Below are 19976 nucleotides of genomic sequence, written 5' to 3'. Positions count from 1 at the left end.
AATGGTTGTTGGTATCTTCTGTGCATTTGGGAGATGCTGGAAAATCCTTGGCAACTTCAGGAAAAAAAGTACTTTTATGGCTTTTCTTGTGCTGATAATGTTTTGTACAAAAGAGATTCCGGGCATAGTATGTCTGTTATTGCTCTAGGCACAGTAGGTCTGTTAAAATTACTGTTACAGTTATTTAAAGAATTTTGTTGATTATTTGGTTGCCTACCTTGATGTTTTTCAAAGGCAGCGTCTTATTGAGTAACTAAATATTTTAGTTAACAACAGACCTTATTTGGCATACTTTCAAATATCTGTGACTACAACATTTAATAAGAGTTTTTCATAGATACTAGAAAAATAAATAAAAAAAAATAAAAAAAAATTTTATCCACTCAATATGTGACTCTTTGAAGTCACGTTACCTACACGAATCAAGATAGTGTGGTGCTGGCATGAGGATGGGCATATACATCAATGGAATAAAATGGGGAGTCTGGAAATAAACCCTCACATGTATGGTCATTGATTTTTGACAAAAGGGCCAAGACAATTCAATGGTGGAAAGAATAGTTTTTTCAACAAATAGTGCTGGAGTAACTGGATATCCACATGCAGAAGAATGAATTTGGACCCTTACCTTACACTGAATGTGAAAATAAACTCAAAGTGATCACAGACCTAAATCTGTAACTTAGGAGAAACACAGGAGTAAATCACAATCTTGGGTTAGACTATGACTTACTAAATATGACACCAAAAACGTAGCAATAAGAGAGAAAATTGGTAAGTCCAATTTCATCAAAATAAAAAACTTCGTAATTATCCAGTGTAAGATATTTTGTCGTAACAGTCTTGGACTAAGAACTTATATCCAGAATATGCTGTATAAAGACCTCTTAGACTGCAACATCAAAGAGACAAATAATATGATTAAGAAATGGACCAGGGATTTAAGCAGACATTGCTCCAGAGAAGGTATACAAATGGCCAGTTAGCCGCGAAAAGATGCTCAGCATCACTGGTCATTTGGGAAATGCAAATTAAACCACAATGAGACAACACTTCACACCCATTAGGATGGTTATAACTAAAAAGAAAAACGGCCAGTTGCAGTGGCTCACACCTGTAATCCCAGCACTTTGGGAGGTAGGTGGATCACCTGAGGTCAGGAGTTCAAGACCAGCCTGGCCAACATGGTGAAACGCCATCTCTACTAAAAATACAAAAATTAGCCGGGCATGGTGGTGGGTGCCTGTAATCCCAGCTACTCAGGAGGCTGAAGCAGGAGAATCGCTTGAACCCAGGAGGTGGAGGTTACATTGAGCCAAGACCATACCACTGAACTCTAGCCTGGTGGCAGAGTGAGATTGCATCTCAAATTTAAAAAAAAGAAAAGAAAAGAAAAACAGTGACAGGTGTTGGGAAGGATGTGGAGAAATGAGAACCCTCAGATGCGGCTGGTGGTAATGTAAAATGGCACAGCCACTTTGGAAATTCATCATTTGAGGAAAGGCATTTCCTTCAAAGGTTAAACATAAAGTTAACTTATGACCAGTCATCCCAACCCTAGGTATCTACCCAACAGAAATGAAAACAACTGTCCACAAAAGACTTCCATGCGAATTTCTTAGTCTGAAAGTGGAAACAACTCTTGTCAGCTGATTCATAGATGAAACTTTATTTGGCAATAAGAAGAAATTTAGTTCTGATCCATACTATAACATGGATAAATCTTTAAAACATTATGCTAAAGTCCAGTCACGCACACACAAAAAAACACGGATATTGTATGATTTCATTTATAGAAATGTCCAGAAGAGGCAGATTTGTAGGATGGAAAGTAGATTAATGGTTGCCTAAGACTGAGGAAAGGGTAATGGAGTGGGTGCCAGTGGGTATGGGGTTTCTTTTGGAAGGGATAAAAATACTGTAAAATTAGATTATGGTGATGGTTGCACAACTCTATAGTAAAAGCCATTGAATTGTACACTTCATTATGTTATGTAAATGAGATTTCAGAAAGCCTGTTTTTTGAAAAGGTGAGTTAGGTAACAAATGCACGTGGTGCTGAAGCTGTTCCTTTTAGAGCCGGCTCTTAGCATTCTATGTCCTGAGCATTCTATGTCCTGAGCATTGTACTGTGAACTAAGAGACAGAACATGATTTCTGCTTCCCCCACACCTAAGAAAGGGTTTAGGAGATCAGAAGATGTAAAACAGAAACCCAGAATGCTCTTCTAAGAGTTAGCTACAGAGTAAATAAAAGTTTGAAGAGACTTCCTCAGGTAGGGGAGAACAGAAGTTTCATAGACAAGATGGTAATGGTAAGCTCACTGCTTCTCCATTTTTTATTTTTAAAAACTGGCCACCCAACTCATAGAGGGCAGAGGACTGTGTCTTAAATAACACAGGGCCTACCAGCTTCCGGGTAAAATCAGTGAAATCTTTAAACTGAGGCTAGGTGTGGTGGCTTACGCCTGTAATCCCAGCACTTTGGGAGGTTGAGGCAGGTGGATTACCTGAGCCCAGAAGTTCGAGACCAGCCTGGACAACATGGCAAAACCCTGTCTGTACAAAAAGTACAAAAATTAGCCAGGCATGGTGGCGCACACCTATAGCCCCAGCTACTCAGGAGGATGAGGTGGGAGGATGGCTTGAACCTGGGAGGTGGAGGCCGCAGTGAGCCGTGATGGCGCCACTGCACTCCAGCCTGGGTGACTGAGTGAGACCCTGTCTCAAAAAAAAAAAAAGTTACGTGACTATGAGTATGTTCCGTAAATTAATCCTTTGAATTTTATATATGCTACGAATATTTCGCTTAGCCTTTGGCTTATGTTTTTTGTTGTTATTGTGACATTGTCATGTAAAAGTTTGTAATTTTTTTACATAGTAAAACTTATTAACTGTACTAGCTTTAGATCAGAGTTCCCCAGCCCCCATACCGGCGGCGGCCCGTGGCCTCTTAGGAGCCGGACCGCGCAGCAGGAGGTGAGCTGCGGGCGAGGGAACGTGAGTGCCGGGGCTCCATCAGCGGCATTGGATTCTCACAGGAGCACAAACCCTGTTGTGAACTGCGCACGTGAGGGATCTAGGTTGCGTGCTGCTTATGAGAATCTAATGCCTGATGATCTGAGGTGGAAGAGTTTCATCCCAAAACCTTCCCTGCCACTACCCACCATCTGTGGAAAGATTGTCTTCCATGAGACTAGCCCCTGGTGCAAAAAAGGTTGGGGACTGCTGTTTTAGATGACATTTCCTACCCTAGTTATAAAACACGTGTTCCTATAAATTCTTCTTCTTTCCTTTTTTACATGTAGGTGTTTATAACCCTAGTCCAGGGCTTCTCAACCTCAGCACAGGGGCATCTTGGCTGGGTAACTCTCTGTTGGGGGCCGTCCTGTGCACTGTATGATGCTTACTGCATCCGTGGCCTCTACCCACAAGATGCCAGTAGCACCTGCATCCCAGATGTGACAGCTAAAAATGTCTCCAGACATCGCCAAATGTCCACTAGGGAGCGGGATCACCACTGCACTTGGGTTAGACCCCCCTTTTTTTTTTTTTTTTTTTTTTTGAGACGTAGTCTCGCTCTGTCGCCCAGGCTGGAGTGCAGTGGCACAATCTCTGCTCACCACAACCCCTGCCTCCCAGATTCAAGCAATTCTCTCACTTCAGCCTCCCAAGTAGCTGGCACTACAGACATCCACACCACACCCAGCACCACCACACACAGTTTTCGTATTTTTAGTAGAGACAGGGTTTCACCCTATTGATTAGGCTGGTCTCAAACTCCTGAGCTCAAATGATGATCCACCCACCTCGGCCTCCCTAAGTGCTGGGATTACAGCCATAAACCACCACACCCAGTCTTAGACCCCCTCATTTTTGCAGCTGAGGAAACTGAGGCCCAGAGAGATGGTGTGGCCTGAGCAAGTTGGCCTAGACAGATGGTGGCAGAAATCTCAATTCAGAATGCACGACTGGGAACCTTCACTCCTGGTTCTCGTTTTTTCCTGTTTTTCCTGTCCCCAGCCCTGGGTACCTCTGCTGTGCCAGGCACTGGGTAGCTGCTGGGGCCACAGCAGGGAAGAAGACCACATAGACAAAGTGATGAGGACGAGACTCCAGGTCCTGATTAGTGCCATGGAGCAAACAGAAAGAGTGCTGGGATCCCACCAGTGACGGCATGGTCACAGGGAGCCTGTGCTGAGGTGGCTCGCTCACTGACAGTTCTGTGAGTGTGGGCATGCCTTTGAGTGTGTGCGGTGTGCGTGTCTACCACCATGATGCTGTCAGGGTGGCCTGGACCCTGCTCACAGTCTTGTTCTGCTGGAGTGTATTGAGGACCCCCAAGGCTGCCATCATGCTTGGGCTTTTTCTAGAAAGACTCGAGACTTAGCATATGGTTGTACTCACCTAAGATTCACTGCAGCAGTGTGGTATGGATACAGAGCTGGGTGTTAAGGGAAAGGCACAGGTAGCAGAGTCTGGAAGGATCCACGTGGGGCTTCCTTATGCACACTCCCTCCCTCAAGGGGTTGCATGAAGTGAATACTTTCCCCCCCGCAACGAAACTGCAACATGTGTGATGTTTTTGCCCAGGGAAGCAAATGAGAGACTCAGTACCCAGTGTTTTGGCTGAGAGCCGGCTTTATACCCTTGGCCTAGCATGTTCCAGAATTCCACACTCCCATAAGGAGGGTAGGTGTCAGCATAGACCACACTGTTCATAGAAACGGTCTGGGCACGTGAGCCGAGCTACTCTTGTCAGTTAAAAAATGGTGGGAACCCTCCCAAAATCCAAGTTCCCAGACACCAGCCTTGCAAGTGATAGCACTCTTAACCTGCTGCGCTGACCCTTTGCTGTGTGCAGGAACTTTCCAAACCAAGGTTTTGACCAGAAAGCCAGTAATAGGAGTCTGGGGGCCACTGCTTGGGGCTGAGAGTGGGGGACTGAAGCGTGACCTCCCCACTGAGTGGTGACGGAATCTGCCCTCTCTTGTTTGCCCTCTCCAGTGTGGGGCTGCCTTCCAGGATGATGATGTCATCGTGCTCAATGGCACCAAGGAGGATGTGGATGTGCTGAAGGCCAGGATGGAGGAGAGAAGGCTGAGAGCGAAGCTGGAAAAGGTAATGGGAGTCTTCAGGTTCTGCCCAGCACCCATCTCTGCTCCAGAGCCAACTGCAAACCACTGAACTGAGCTGGCAGCTACTTAGGGGTTTGCATGATCAAGGCAGTTTTTACAACCTAGAAGGGCCTGGACTGTAGAAGCAGATTCCAGCTGTGGCTCAGGCACTGCCTGGCTGTGGTGGGCACAGCAGCTCTGCTCTTCTCCGCCCAGTTTCCTCATCAGTGAGGTGGGGTAGTGATAGCATGTGAGGGCATGGAGCTGTCAGCAAGCTCCAGAGACCATGGCCGTAAAGCACTGACAGTGACACGGCCCCAGCAAGCCCTTGGGGAAAGGCAGCTACACCATTGCTGCTGCTGTCACTTACCGTTGCTCTTGATGTATACTCGGGTCTCATAGCTTGTAAAACAAAGGAAAAATGAAAAGTCACCATCATTCCAGCAAATGTAAGGCTCCCCTGCTGCCCAGATTGGAATGTGCTTGGGAATGCCCTGGCAGTCTGGGCTCCAGTAGGCCTGGGTGGGCCTGGGCGCCTGTGTGCCTCACCCACTCCCAGGGCATGTGGATGCAACTCCTCAGGGTCGCACTTTGAATAGCAAGGAGCTAATGAGTAGCCTTCCCAAAAATGGGGGCCAAATCCTTCACCTTCCTGAGCCCTCTCACGGGGAGAGGGAGGGTCTTTTATGGAATGTAGTGCTTCAGCGTCCGGGAGGGAGCCTGGCACCCAGAAACAGGGAAACCATTGCTGAGTAACGTGGCAGAGCGAGCAGGCTCCAGACAGTGCATCCGCCAGGAGTTCTTCCGTGCGCTGGCGATTCCCCATCTAGCAGTACATGTTCGTGTTTATAGATGATAGCTGTGGAATACAGGCCTTTGGTGAGTGGCAAGTTTCTTATTCTTTAAAAAAAAAAAAAAAAAAAAAAAAAAAAAAAAAAAGGTTCAGGATAAGCTAGGGAGAAAACTTTATGTGATCAGAACTAAGGCAAAAGAATGCTTGAAGTACTAGAAAATGAGCTCCAGTACGCTGAGGACATAAAATTATGAAACAAATCGTCTGTCCTCACGTGGGCGTGCGTTTTACCAGTGCCACTCTGAGGTGAGAATGATGGAGTACCTGAAGATTTTTCAGAGGTTTGGGGTTTTTAAAAAATCATAACAGGCCGGGTGCGGTGGCTCCCGCCTATAATCCCAGCACTTTGGAAGGCCGAGATGGGTGGATCACGAGGTCAGGAGATCTAGACCATCTTGGCTAATGTGGTGAAGCCCCCGTCTCTACTAAAAAATACAAAAAATTAGCCAGGCGTGGTGGCGTGCACATGTAATCCCAGCTACTCGGGAGGCTGAGGCAGGAGAATGGTGTGAACCTGGGAGGCGGAGCTTGCAGTGAGCCGAGATCGCACCACTGCACTCCAGCCTGGGCGACAGAGCGAGAGTCCATCTCAAAAAAAAAAAAATCGTAACAGATAAGACAGGACTGTATCACCCTGGAATAATGTGTAATTCATGGTTGTAAGGCTTAAAGAAGCCGAGGCTTGAGCACATGGTAGCAGTATTATCATTACGCATGGATCCAGAATGATCAGAAAGAGCCAAAAGCATTTGTATTTTCTCCTTTCATCATCTTACTTTACGTAGAAAATAATGTCTGAAAATGGCTCTGTAGTTCAAGGAATTGTGCCCAAACTTTGAATTCAGATGCCAGTAGAAATACTCCATGGAACAATATTATAAGATGTTAATACAACGTTCATAAGAACTATTTAAAGAGCCACTTGGTAGGCAGGTGTGGTGGCATGTGCCTGTAATCCCAGTTACTGGGGAGACTGAGGCAGAGGAATCACTTGAACCGTGAAGGCGGAGGTTGCAGTGAGCTGAGATCGCACTTCTGCACTCCAGCCTGACAGACTCTCTCAGAAAAAAAAAAAAAAAAAAGCCACTTAGCCGTTTAAATGCTGTGTTAAGGTTGAAAAGTAAATACATGTATATCTTATATAAAATGTGTTAATTCTAAGTTGGTTTTCTAAATTACTATGATTTCATTATTGTAAGAGGGAAACTAAGTTTGAGGAGTTTTTAACTAAGGACAGCTGCCAAAAGCCATCTCCCTGTTCTTCATTGCTACCATTGATCAAGCTCAGTTTTGAAAAGCACAAAAGGGTGGCTGGGTGCCGTGGCTCACACCAGTCATCCCAGCACTTTGGGAAGCCAAGGCAAGCAGATCACGTGAGGTCAGGAGTTCGAGACCAGCCTGGCCAACATGGTGAAACCCCATCTCTGCTAAAAATACAAAAAATAGCTGGATGTGGTGGGGTGCGCCAGTAATCCCATCTACTCTGGAGGCTGCGGCAGGAGAATTGTTTGAACCTGGGAGGTGGAGGTTGCAGTGAGCCAAGATCGCAACACTGCACTCCAGCCTGGGCAACAGAGTGAGATTCTGTCTCAAACACACACACACACACATGCGCGCACACACAATGGGGAAAAAATGCATTTTAAAGGAAGCTACTAGAAATATTCATGTTCCCGTTGACCGTTTTGCTTTCGTGAGTTTTCTGTCACAGGTTTCCTGCCAAGTTAATTGAAAGAACAGTGGGACTAACATGCCCTTCTCTGCAAAATATTCTCCAGAGCTTCTGGGAATACCTCACGGCTACTGCTGCCAGGATACCACAATATTTCCCAAATACACTTGCAGCTGGAAGCAAGATACAACATTTCCTCTCTAACTCCTTCTTGCCTGTGCTTTTCAAATAACCTCAGCCATGAATGGAGGGCTTAGAAATAAACAGTGGTCTCTTACTTGTTTGAAGGCCCGAGTATCAGTTTTCACAGATGTGAGTGCTCGCATTGCAGGTGTGAGATGCGCAGAAGGTCTTTATGTTTTGTTATAAATCACATTGCATGTTTGTGTTACAAATTCAAGGCCTGAGAGGTCTGTCTTTAATGCTCGGTGCTGGGGGATGGCTGAAGTAATCAGGCTGCTTATCTTTAGTGCCACCTTTTGGATGCTTAGGAAATTGCATTTTAAAGTAAATTGAATGACCATAGTCCTACGTGTCATTTCTACGATTAAATCAGTTCCAACACAGCTGTGTATCTGTAGAATGGTTTATTTTATTATTGCTGATCAAAATAACTATTATGAGTAACAGCATTCTGGTGTCTGGAAATCTAACAGGAGTAGTTTTGACTTTAGAAGAATTAGCTCAACTGTCTTTAATGTAAACTTCAAGGCCTTATACTTGAATAACAAATACCAAAGCAGTTTGACAACTGTGAAAAAAAGTTAGTGGAATGTGCAAGATTTAGTTTGTGTTTATGCTGGCTGGACTTCACATACCCATATATACTCTGTGTTATTCATTTAAGTGTGCTTTTGTATACAATTGTCACCATCAACCTTGGCCCTTATTACTGAAATCTGTCAGCCTCATTTGAAATTTTTGCAAATGTGATTTGGGAGATGTAAATATAAAAGTGAGCAGCTCTGTGCAGATACATTTTTGTGTGAGGCAGAAGTACATGACTGGAGTCACATGCAGAGGATGAACGCTCAGGAGTTACAGAACCTCAAAAGCCTTCTTCAGGTGACTGTCTGTCTCATGTGAGTGGCATCGGCCGGTCAGACAGGGCCCCCGGGACAGTGGGCAGCCATACTGACGATGAAGTGGAGTGAATCCGGGCACATCCTCCAACATTCTTTCTTTTTATAGAAAACAAAGAAACCCAAGGCAGCAGAGTCTGTTTCAAAACCAGATGTCAGTGAAGGTAAGATCCTTCAGGCGATCCTTGTTTTAGCAAAATACGACTCTAAGGCAGTCTGCTAATATGTTCATGCTTTGTTTTGCATTGTTTTTGCTTTGCCTACTTTGTTTCTTTTACAGAAGCCCCAGGACCGTCAAAAGTTAAGACAGAGAAGCCTGAAGAAACCAGCCTTGATTCTAGAGAGAAGAAAAACAACTTGGCTCCCAAAAGCACAGGTGGGTCCTGTTATAGCTACAGGGAGCTGTTGCGAGAAGGCTGGAAACCCAGGTGGCTGAGTCCAGGTTTCACGGGAGTGGGCGGATGAGAAATCCAAGCCTGTCCTGTGTCATGTCTCCGGAGAGCGCACTGAACTCTCTTTAGGGGGGTAACTAAGAAATATTGAACACACCCTCATCAGGAGCCCTGGCAGGATTGATGGGGTCTGGGCACAAATGCTAGTTGTTTAGATTCCTTCGAGTAAGCAAGTGCCTGGTGCCAAGCAAAAAAGGCTGTGCTGAGAACTGGCTCAGATGTTACAGAGCCTGTCAGAGGGACTGTGGCTCAGGGCCTGCGGGGAATGCTCCCAGTTTCTTTACCCTTGGGCCTTTCGTGGGCTCCACGTGTGGCTCTCAGAGTCCCCTCTCTGCTGCCTCTTGACCAAGGATCAAAGTTTCTCCTAAAACTCACTCTCCTTAATTCAAATAGCATTTATTTCACAAAAAGAAAAATACAGATTGATTGTTAAGAATGTGTGATCTTGTGCTCTAAGTAGCATCCAGGGAGGCTGACAGGCTCCTATCCCAACTCTACATGGGATGGCCACTCAGGTTCCTGTGCCCGTTTCCTCCCCTGGAATGCAGGCCCTGCCTCATTGGGACAACCTAAGTCATTCGTGGGGCTGGGACCAGTGTCTGCGACAGAGCAAGTAGTTGGTGGGACAGTAAATGATAGATGTGTCGTGCTGTGTCTGCTTTGCTGGAGTTGGCAATTAAGATGATGTCCATCAGCACTCACACAGCCAGCAAGAGAACGTCTGGGACAGAGTGACTGACACGCTTCCCTTCTGAGGATTCGAAGTTTAGAGTCATCTTTATCCCAGCCCTGACAGTTTTGACTCTTCATTTTTCTAGCAACAAATGAGAGCTCTTCTGGAAAAGCTGGGAAGCCTCTGTGTGGAGCCACAAAGAGGTCCATCGCTGACAGTGAAGAATCTGAGGCCTACAAGTCCCTCTTTACCACTCACAGCTCCGCCAAGCGCTCCAAGGAGGAGTCCGCCCACTGGGTCACCCACACGTCCTACTGCTTCTGAAGCCCACAATGCCACAGCTCCTGCCCCCGAAGGTTGTTTAGTTTCCACGTAGGCAGGTCGCTGTGCACCTCTGAGTGCACTGCTGTGTGTTCTCTCTAGCTCTGTGTCATAAAGCTGTCCTGGCCAGCCTTCGAGATGGTGTGGTCACTCTTGCTGTGAGGCGTGTGGGTTCCAGGGGGGACATGGGAGGGGCTGCACTGTGGCCCGAGGTCACACTTGCTTCCACCTGCAGGTGCATTTGGTCCTTTCCACGGCCAGGAAGCCCTGTGGGCTGCACTTTTTATGCTTGCAGTAACAAGAGACTCCGGAGTCCTCACTGGTGCAGAGTTGGCACGTATTAACTACAATTCTAATGATATTGCTACCAGCAATAAATTAAGTAGGCCAAGTGAAACTGGGCTTTAGAAAGGATGGATTTCAAATACACTGTGCCCACTAGAAGCTTTGAAGAGCCTCGTCCCTCTGCTACAGCCCTGGGACGAGCCAGGATCCTTGTTGGTCTAGCTAAACACTATTAGGGGAGTCTGCCCCATCTCATCATTTTGAAGATAGCAGAGTCTTAGTTGAGCACCCAGTGATTGGGTTCAAAAATAAAGCTGGTCTGCCTCTTCCCTCCTCTGTGTTTTTATCTTTTCTACCTTCTGCTCATGCTTGGGTAAGAACGTTGCAGCCACTGCATTGGTGATTATAGGAGTCATTCCATGAAGTCAGAGGAACCCACCCTTCTCTCCTCCAGCAGATGGTAAAGGGAGAATTGTACCCAAAAAGAGGTGCATTTTATCTGCCTGTAATGTATGTTGACGTCAGTAGTTAGTGGAACTTCTCATGAGACTCCTAATGAAGAACCAAGAGCCCCAGGCCTCTGCGTGGCTTTCTGCACACGGTGGTATGACTGAGATAGTGACTGGTTCTCTAAACCAGACCCCGGGGCCCTGGGTTTCCTTCAGAAGCAGGAGAAGGACCTGTGGGAGGTGAATGGTGGGAGGTGAGCAGGCAGCTTCTGTGGGAGACAGACACGTCGGGAGAACTCCAGGGAGAGGTCAGCAAGGGAGAACCATGTGTGGCCCTGCTTTTTCTCAAACCCTGTGTGCTTCCCGGCTTCACAGTGATGGGAAAGTTTGGCCCCAAGGATATTTTGACATTGTGAGTATAGAGCATTTTAATAAAAATTACATTAAGTGATGAATTTTTGTCATGGACTTTTCCAGAACAAACCTGAATTAGCCATTTAATTTCCCCAATTTTCTATACAGCCAAATTCAACCATTTTCTTATTGTTCTTATTTCCCTTTTTCTTCTATTTTTTTTTTGAAACAGGGTCTCACTCTGTCATCCAGGCTGCAGTGCAGTGGCATGATCATGGCTCACCATAGCCTTGACCTCCTGGACTCAGGTGATCCACCCACCTCAGCTTCCCGAGTAGCTGGGATTATAGGTGCACACTACCGCACCCGGCTAATTTTTCTATTTTTTGTAGAGATGGGGTTTCGCCATGTTGCCCAGGCTGGTCTTAAACTCCTGGGCTCAAGCACTCTGCCCACCTCGGCCTTCCAAAGTGCTAGGATTACAGGCGTGAGCTACCCCGCCTGTTGTGTTAATTTATTTTCACAACAATCAGTTCCTTCTTCAATTGGATAACACTATTTTTTATCACTATCTCTTCTTCCCTATTTTAATTTTACTGAGAAAACTTAATCCTTTTAGTCACATTTTACTAATTGTAGCTTCTGCCGTCGTGAGGCATTTTTTTCTTTTAATGACCATTATTTTTACCAGGTTCAGTTTTCTTAATGTTAGCCTGAATCAGTTTGATTTTGCATTGAGTTTATTGACTGTGTCCAGTTTTTTCTGGTAACTGAGTCACAGCATCCTCAACACAAAAACTCCAGCATCTCAAAGTCCTCTGCTTTGGGCCTCTCTGAAATAAACAGGCTGTGGGCTTCCCTCCAGCTGCCCTCAGGACTATCCACGCAGGAGGGATCAGGGCTTCCTTGGAGATTTGTAGCCAGGCCTTTAATATTTTGCTAAGGCACCGCTCTTCAAGGCTCCTGGCCAGCATGAGGGAAGAAGGTATCCATGGTCTGTGCTCCTGCTGGGCATGAGGCCTCAGTACACCAGCGGCTGGGGAGGGCTGATCATTCGCATTGCTTTTAGGGCTCACTGAACAGCCAAGCCCTTGACAGGCTTCTCCCCCTGGGACTCCCCAGCCACCCAGTGTGATGGGAAGATGGCCATCCCCCACTTTATAGGTGAGGTGCCTGAGGCCCAAAGCCGCGAGGTGAATTGCAGTTCTGCCTGGCCACACCGCACCTTCCCCCCATTCAGTCCTTACCAAATGAATCAGTGGCAGCTCCGGCAGGCTCCCACCCAGGGCGCCGAGACCACGGGTTCAGGTGCTGTGCCCAAGAGGAAAGTGGAGCATCTCCTAGCTCTCCCTCCTCCCCTGTCCACCCCCAGGACCCGAGCTGCTTTCCACCAAGGAGGGAGCTGGGAGGAGAAAACTGAAAAGATGTTGAAATTCTCCAAAATAGCATCTATTCAATTTCCCCCAGTACCCGGGGAACCAGCCCCCAATATTTCAACGTAGGTTCTTTTCTATTTTCCCTACATGTCGGCCGGTCTGAGAAATAAAGAGTACAAAAGAGAGAAATTTTACAGCTGGGTCTCCAGGGGTGACATCACCTCAGCAGGTTTCGTGATGCCCCTGAGCTGCAAAACCTGCAAGTTTTTATTAGCGATTTTCAAAGGTTGGGGGGGAGTGTATGAATAGGGTGTGGGTCACAGAGATCATATGCTTCAAAGGCAATAAAATATCACAAGGCACATGGGGGCAGAGCGAGATCACAAGTCCAGGGTGAAATTAGAATTGCTGATGAGGTTTCATGTCCCACTGTGCACACATTGTCATTGATAAACATCTTAACAGGAAACAGGGTTCGAGAGCAAACAACTGGTCTGACTAGAATTTCGGTCTGACTAGAATTTCACCAGGCTGGAATTTCCCAATCCTAGCAAGCCGGGGGGCACTACAGGAGACCAGGGCATATTTCATCCCTTATCTACAACTGCATGAGACAGACACTCCTAGAGCAGCCATTTTAGAGACCTCCCCCGGGAATGCATTCTTTTCCCAGGGCTGTTCCTTGCTAAGAAAAAGAATTCAGGCTGGGCGCGGTGGCTCAAGCCTGTAATCCCAGCACTTTGGGAGGCCGAGACGGGCGGATCACGAGGTCAGGAGATCGAGACCATCCTGGCTAACACTGAAACCCTGTCTCTACTAAGAAATACAAAAAACTAGCCGGGCGAGGTGGCAGGTAGTCCCAGCTACTCTGGAGGCTGAGGCAGGAGAATGGCGTAAACCCGGGAGGCGGAGCTTGCAGTGAGCTGAGATCCGGCCACCGCACTCCAGCCTGGGCAACAGAGCGAGACTCTGCCTCAAAAAAAAAAAAAGAATTCAGCGATATTTCTCCTATTCACTTTTGCAAGAAGAGAAATATGACTGTTCTGCTCGGCCTTGCAGGCAGTCAGTCCTTATGGTTATCTCCCTTGTTCCCTGAAAATCACTCTTATCCTGTTATTTTAGGATGCCCAGATTTCGTATTGTTCAAACACACATTTTATGATTTGTACAGATAATGCAATCATTACAGGGTCCTGAGGCGACATACATCCTCAGCTTATAAAGATGATGGGATTAAGAGATTAAAGACAGGCATAGGAAATTATAAGAGTATTGACTGGGGAAGTGATAAATGTCCATGAAATCTTCACAATTTATGTTCTTCTGCCTTGGCTTCAGCCGGTCCCTCCGTTCGGGGCCCCTGACTTCCCGCCACACCACAGCACTTCATTTCCAACAAATGAAATGAAAGCCATGCCAAAATGAATGAAAGGAATGCCACCCCACCCCACAGTTCAGACAGAAGTTTGGCTCAAAGATCTGATCTGCTTTCCCACTGGTTCTGCTCTATTGGAGAGTGCTCTAGACTTTTGAATACATATAGGAAAAAGTGATTCCCCATTAAAGATGTGAACATTTCCAAATAACAAAATCACGTGGCAAAACCGAGCATTTCTGTTGTTTGGGGCCATTCCTGTAAACCACGTCTGTTTGCCCCTTACTGCTCCATTGCTCCACAGCCACCAAACTTCCCAGCCGACTTGAGAGACAGGCTAGCTGAGTGCTGTGGCTCCTGCTTGCAGTCCCAGCACTCTGGGAGGCCGAGGCAGGAGGACTGCTTGAGCCCAGGAGTTTGAGACTAGCCTGGGCAACACAGGGAGACCCTGTCTCTACCAAAAACTAAATAAAAATTATCCAGACCCTGTCTCTACCAAAAAACAAAAACTAAAAATTATTGAGGCTGCAGTGAGCCAAGATCATTCCACTGCACTCCAGTCTGGGTGACATAGCAAGACCCTATCTCTAAAAAAATGACACAGGGGGCCCCTGAAAATAATTAGCCATCCCTCAAAGCTGCTGGAATGGGGAAGACTGGGGACAGGGAGCAGCGTGATGCCAAGGACAGACCTACAAACTGAGGTCACAGGGTGGCCCAAGGCCCTGGTCATCAGGGCAGCTGCCTCTACAGTGGGCGTAATTCCAAGCAGTAGCTGCCGAGCTGAGTGGGCACTTGTAAGCAGAGAAGTGCCCATCTTCTGATCAACCCGGAGATTTGCATCTCTCCGCCCTGCCCAGTCTCTGGCAGGAAGCCCCAAGCCCCAGCCGACACTGTACCACGCTCAGGGAGGAAGAAACTGTGCAGCAGAGCCCAACACCATTTTCCCCTTTTGGTTTTCTAGAATAGTCTTGCAGAACTATTTTTTGGTTTTTCTTGAGAGAGAGTCGCACTCTGTTGCCCAGGCTGGAGTACACTGGCATCTCAGCTCACTGCAACCACTGCCTCCTGGATTCAAGCAATTCTCCTGCCTCAGCCTCCCGAGTAGCTGAGATTACAGGTGTGCACCAAAACACCTGGCTAATTTGTTTTTATTTGTAGTGGAGACAGGGTTTCACCATGTTGGTCAGGCTGGCCTCAAACTCCTTGACCTCAGGTGATCTATGCCTTGGCCTCCCAAAGTGCTGGGATTCCGGGCGTGAGCCACCACCCTGGCCATAGTCTTGCAGAACTACTTTGTCGCTCCACAGAGCTCAGTACTTTAAGCCACAGCGAAGGTGCCCAGCAAGACCTTTGATTATTTCCTATGCAGCATAAAGTTCTGCTCCTCGGGAGTAAATCTGCGAATCAGAGCCTTCCTCAGGAAGACACCTCTACAGATGACCCAGGGGAACAAGTACAAGCTGTGCATTCCAGCACCCAGGATTTCTTGTTTCATGTCATTTTAAAGAACTCATGGGTTCTGGTATACTGTGGAGTCCTAGGTTTATTCCCAGCCTTGGCCTCAGTTGTCAAGCCGGCTGTTCCTATTCACTTGGGGGATTCAGCCCCTTCCCATTTTACCCACCAACTCCTAATCATCTCCCCCGCTCTACTCAACTATCTTTTTCTGGAAATTCTTCCTGAATAACCTAGTTTAGAGCAGTCCCCTCGTGCTAGTCTCTAAAGCTTCCTGTTCTTATCACAATTTTAATCAAAGTATACTCTTGTTTTTTTCCTCCTGAGATGGAGTCTCACTCTGTTGCCCGGGCTAGAGTGCAGTGGTGCGATCTCAGTTCACTGCAATCTCTGCCTCCCAGGTTCAAGCGATTCTCCTGCCTCAGTTTCCCAAGTAGCTGGGCCTACAGGCATACGCCACCATGCTGGGCTAATTTTTGTATTTTTAGTAGACATGGGGTTTCACCATGTTGGCCAGGCTATTCTCGAACTCCTGACCTCAGGTGATCCACCTGCCTTGGCCTCCCAGGGTGCTGGGATTACAGGTGTGAGCCACCACACCCGGCCCAAAGTAGACTCTTAACCCAGGGTGGGCACACACTGCTACGATCAATGATGGTGTGAGGTAATAGTGAGTGGCGAGGACTGTGGAGGGAATATGGCCGCAGACAGGATGGCTTCACTTGGCTGCAGCAGAGAGACTGGTTCTATGAGGGTGTGGACCCAGTGTTTCTGGACCTCCCATATTTTCAAAGGAAGCCAGAATTTGGAGTTTTAAAGTGAAATGCCCCCCCAATATTTAAGTACTGACAATTTTTAAAAACAATGTAGGCCAAACAAAACACATAGGTGGGCCAGGCGCGGTGGCGCACACCTGTAATCCCAGCACTTTAGGAGGCCGAGACGGGTGGATCACCTGAGGTCGAAAGTTTGAGACCAGCCTGACCAACATGGAGAAACCCCATCTCTACTAACAAAATTAGCCAAGCGTGGTGGCACATGCCTGTAATCCCAGCTACTTGTGAGACTGAGGCAGGAGAATGGCTTGAACCCGGGAGGCGGAGGTTGTGGTGAGCTGAGATCACGCCATTGCACTCCCATCTGGGCAACAAGAACAAAACTCCGTCTCAAAAAAACCAAAAACAAAAAACCACATAGGTGTTTTGAGTTTGTAGGCGGCCTGTGGTTTAATACCTTTCTCTCCCATTTAATTCAGCTCCACGGGGCACATGGCATCTCCCTCTGCTCATCACAATGTCTGCATCAAACAAATGAAAAACAAAAACATGATGGGCTCTCCCAGCAGAGCTCCAGGGTTGGAAAGAGCCCCCTGGCAGGGAATTGGCACCCCGTCATGCCCATCCTCTCTCTCTCACTGCCTGCTGGAAAGGCCCCCATCTCCCTTTGAGTCCTCCTCCTGGGGGACCCCTGTAAGCCCCATTAACCTCTGTCCTGAAATCATCACAATGGCCAGGGTGGCCTCAGCTCAGGGCCTCTGTGACATCACTAAGGGCCTGGCACCAGGTGCCCAGTCTCCCAGTTGCGAGGGCAAGCAAACCCATCATGAGCATCTCCCTTCCCCATCTCTGCTCACCATGTGGACGCTGAAATGGTTCCTGGTCCTGCTTCTGTGCCTCACCTGCAGCTATGCCTCTATGTTCTCTTCTCGGAGAGAGAAAACTAGCGAACCCCAGGGGAAGGTGCCGTACGGAGGGCACTTTCGGATTCGGCAGAATCAACCAGAGCACGCCCAAGGCTGGCTTGGGAGCAAATGGCTCTGGTTTTTGTTTGTTGTTGTGCTGTTTGTGATACTGAAGTATCAAAGAGACAATGAGAAGAATAAGGTAAGGATGGCTCCATTTTTTTTTTACACCATATTGATTCAATCTCAGGAGTCTCAGGGAAACGGATGTTCTAGTGAGTCTAGGCGGGACTGTTATATATAATGAACCTAACTCATGGTCCTGGGCAAAGCTGGCAAATTCACTTCCTGATGTATCCTTCGTGAAGACAATAGTCCCCAGATCCACAGATACTGGAACAAAGAGTGGAAGATGACCTCTGCTTACTGGCTCACAGATTTTCTGGTTAGATGGATTTTTTCAAATGTAGGAAAGATTCAAGAACTTATGGTGTGTTTCAGAAGGTCAAAATTATTTGCAGGGCCAGATTCACTGTCCGTTGTTTTTAAATTTTTGCTAGTGTTTGACTTACTACAAAATCCTGAGCTAAATGGAAATGGTATCATTATCCCAACAAAATATGAGACTTGTACTGAAGAGATAAAGGTGTAAGGTAGTTTGAGCTGGTCCTCAGAGTGACCACAAACAACTCTTTCAGGTAGAAAGGGAAGGGGAGAGAAAGTGTGTTCTCCCGTAGAAAGACCCAGCACTTCATAATACTGTGTCCAAACTGATTAGAGCAGGGCTCGGCAAACCGTTCCTGTAAAGGGCCGGGGAGGGTGTGAATGTTTCCAGCTTTGTGGGCAGTATGGACTTCCTTGCAACTACTCAGGTCTGCTGTTGTAACATGAACTGTGTCAAAACCAGCCAAGTTCACAATATTACTGACCTTGAGTATCTTTCTTGACAGAAGCAGAGTCCTGGCCTTCGAGGCGGCCACTTTCACTCTCTATTAAAGAAAAAACAAAATGCTTCCCTCAACAAAGACTGTACATTCAATACCTTACACGAACTCGAGGTGGAGCTTCTGAGATTTATGTCCAAAGTGCGGAGTCTTAAAGGTGCCATGGCAACAGGCAATATCAGTAACCTCAAGCTTCAAAGGTCAGAGATGCCTGCAGATCCATACCATGTCACGGTCTATGACATATGGGGAGAAGAAAGCTCTAGCTGAATGGATTTGTGCGTCAAAGTAGGAGAGAAAAAAGTTGAGTGTTGACAAACTGTATGCAAACTAATAAAAGTATTCTGAAGAAAAGAACTTCCACGTTTGAGATCTTGCTTCTTTTTTCACTAGAAGAAAAAGTGAATGTGAGACCAGCAGCCATAGCAGTGATGGTTTTGTTTTTGCCCCTCTCATGTCCTCTAGAGCTGTGGGTGGTGAGAAGAGCACCGAAAGCTACATAATAGTATGTGATGAGCTTGTGCTTCCGTGCAATGGCGGCGGGTGGATGACGGAGCTGGGGAAATCTGGGATAAGATGCTGACGTCGTTTCCATACAAACTCTTGTTCTCTATAGTATCTATCTGTGCAAGATACAGAACTGCTTTTTATCTTTGATATATTACAAAAGACGGCTTTAATGATAGTTTTTAAATGGTAAAATGATTCAATTAGGAGGGGTGTATTCTAGAGTCATCTGATTCTCTCACAAGAGTCCTTTCACTCATTCCGTTTCAAAGGTTCCATGTACTGACTTTTCCTTCTTCCAAACTAGCAGTTACATTTGTCAATAGTTGGATTTAAAAAAAAAAAATAGGGATGACGCAGAAGAATCGCTCGAACCCGGAAGGCAGAGGTTGCAGTGAGCTGAGATCGCACCATTGCACTCCAGCCTGGGTGACAGAGCGAGACTCTGTCTCAAAAGAAAAAAAAAAAAAAAAGAGGCCGGGCACGGTGGTTCACACCTGTAATCTTAGTATATTGGGAAGCTGAGGCGGGAGGACTGATTGAGCCCAGGAGTTTGAAACCAGCCTGGGCAACACAGTGAGACCTCGTCTCTATTATTTTAAGTTAACAAAAAAGAAAAGGGAGAAAGAATTCGTTCATTCTATGCCATTGAAGTTTTGGATACAAATGTGCTAACCAGGGGCTCCCAGATTAGATGACATGTTCTTTATCCTACTTATTCAAAACGTGGGCATTTTACATGTTACTGCAGCTGATGGCATCTCTGTACATACTTAGGTGCTTGATTTCAATTTTCCTCCCTCCTACATTCTTTATTGATTGGAATTCTGCTGTAAGAGCTGTTCCTTCGCTATTGATTGATGGATGGATTTCAGTATAGACTTACAGGTGTTTATTTTATTCTAAATAATCTGATATTTTCATTATTTTCTGGCTCCACCTTTCCCACCTTTGGCATTAGGAGCTCCTTTGGGTTGGCACTTGTGTTCTGTGAGCAAGCCCCTTCCTCTTCTGAGCAATTCCTTACTTTCTGGCAACCCAAGACGCTCCACGCTCATCTGGTTCATTGCCTGCCTTCATGCTGGAATCAGCCACTTCCCCAAGGGGCCCAGGTTCCCTTTCTTGGAGAATGGTGACCTGCCCTCCTGGAGCCAGGAGGCTCATCTTAAAATCCTTAATCTAATTCATCTGCAAAATGTCTCTTGCCACATGAAAGCAGGCCCACAGGTCCCAGGAATTAGTGCGTGGGCATCTCTGGGGCCGGTACCCAGCTGACCAGTGCTGTCACCCTCACAAGCATCCAAGTCACCCAGGGCCCAGGGAAGACCAAGACCATGAGGCAGGAGGCCATGGCTTCGCAGGAGACGGAGGCAGGGCA

The 19976-nt window shown here is 46.8% G+C and overlaps 2 protein-coding genes across 3 annotated transcripts in view; both read left to right on the top strand.

The window, feature by feature from the left end:
• Positions 1–10784, top strand: part of RTF2 (replication termination factor 2) — a 52269-nt gene extending 41485 nt beyond the window's left edge. Inside the window, exons 6-9 of one of the 2 annotated variants that reach the window (XM_008013434.3) lie at positions 5007–5120; positions 8833–8887; positions 9007–9099; positions 9994–10784. In XM_008013434.3, the coding sequence (XP_008011625.3) occupies positions 5007–5120; positions 8833–8887; positions 9007–9099; positions 9994–10172 (441 nt within the window). In that variant the 3' untranslated portion in view covers positions 10173–10784. Of the gene's footprint in view, positions 1–5006; positions 5121–8832; positions 8888–9003; positions 9100–9993 lie in introns of both variants that reach the window. The other variant, XM_008013419.3, reaches the window with a different exon arrangement.
• Positions 10785–16955: 6171 nt separating this feature from the next.
• Positions 16956–18435, top strand: LOC103243851 (protein FAM209A-like). Its single transcript, XM_008013441.3, has 2 exons — positions 16956–17349; positions 18098–18435. The coding sequence occupies exons 1-2, from the start codon at positions 16972–16974 to the stop codon at positions 18359–18361; spliced, it is 642 nt and encodes a 213-aa protein (XP_008011632.2). The 5' UTR covers positions 16956–16971; the 3' UTR covers positions 18362–18435.
• The last annotated feature ends 1541 nt before the right edge of the window (positions 18436–19976 follow it).

Source organism: Chlorocebus sabaeus, chromosome 2 (genome assembly GCF_047675955.1).
Source record: "Chlorocebus sabaeus isolate Y175 chromosome 2, mChlSab1.0.hap1, whole genome shotgun sequence".
Taxonomy (NCBI): domain Eukaryota; kingdom Metazoa; phylum Chordata; class Mammalia; order Primates; family Cercopithecidae; genus Chlorocebus; species Chlorocebus sabaeus.
This window is presented reverse-complemented; position numbering and strand designations above follow the sequence as displayed.

Coding starts and splice junctions, on each gene's coding strand:
- LOC103243851 (XM_008013441.3), top strand. CDS start 16,972: ATGGCCAGGGTGGCCTCAGCTCAGGGCCTCTGTGACATCACTAAGGGC. Junction 17,350..18,097: donor GAGACAATGAGAAGAATAAG/GTAAGGATGGCT, acceptor CTTTCTTGACAG/AAGCAGAGTCCTGGCCTTCG.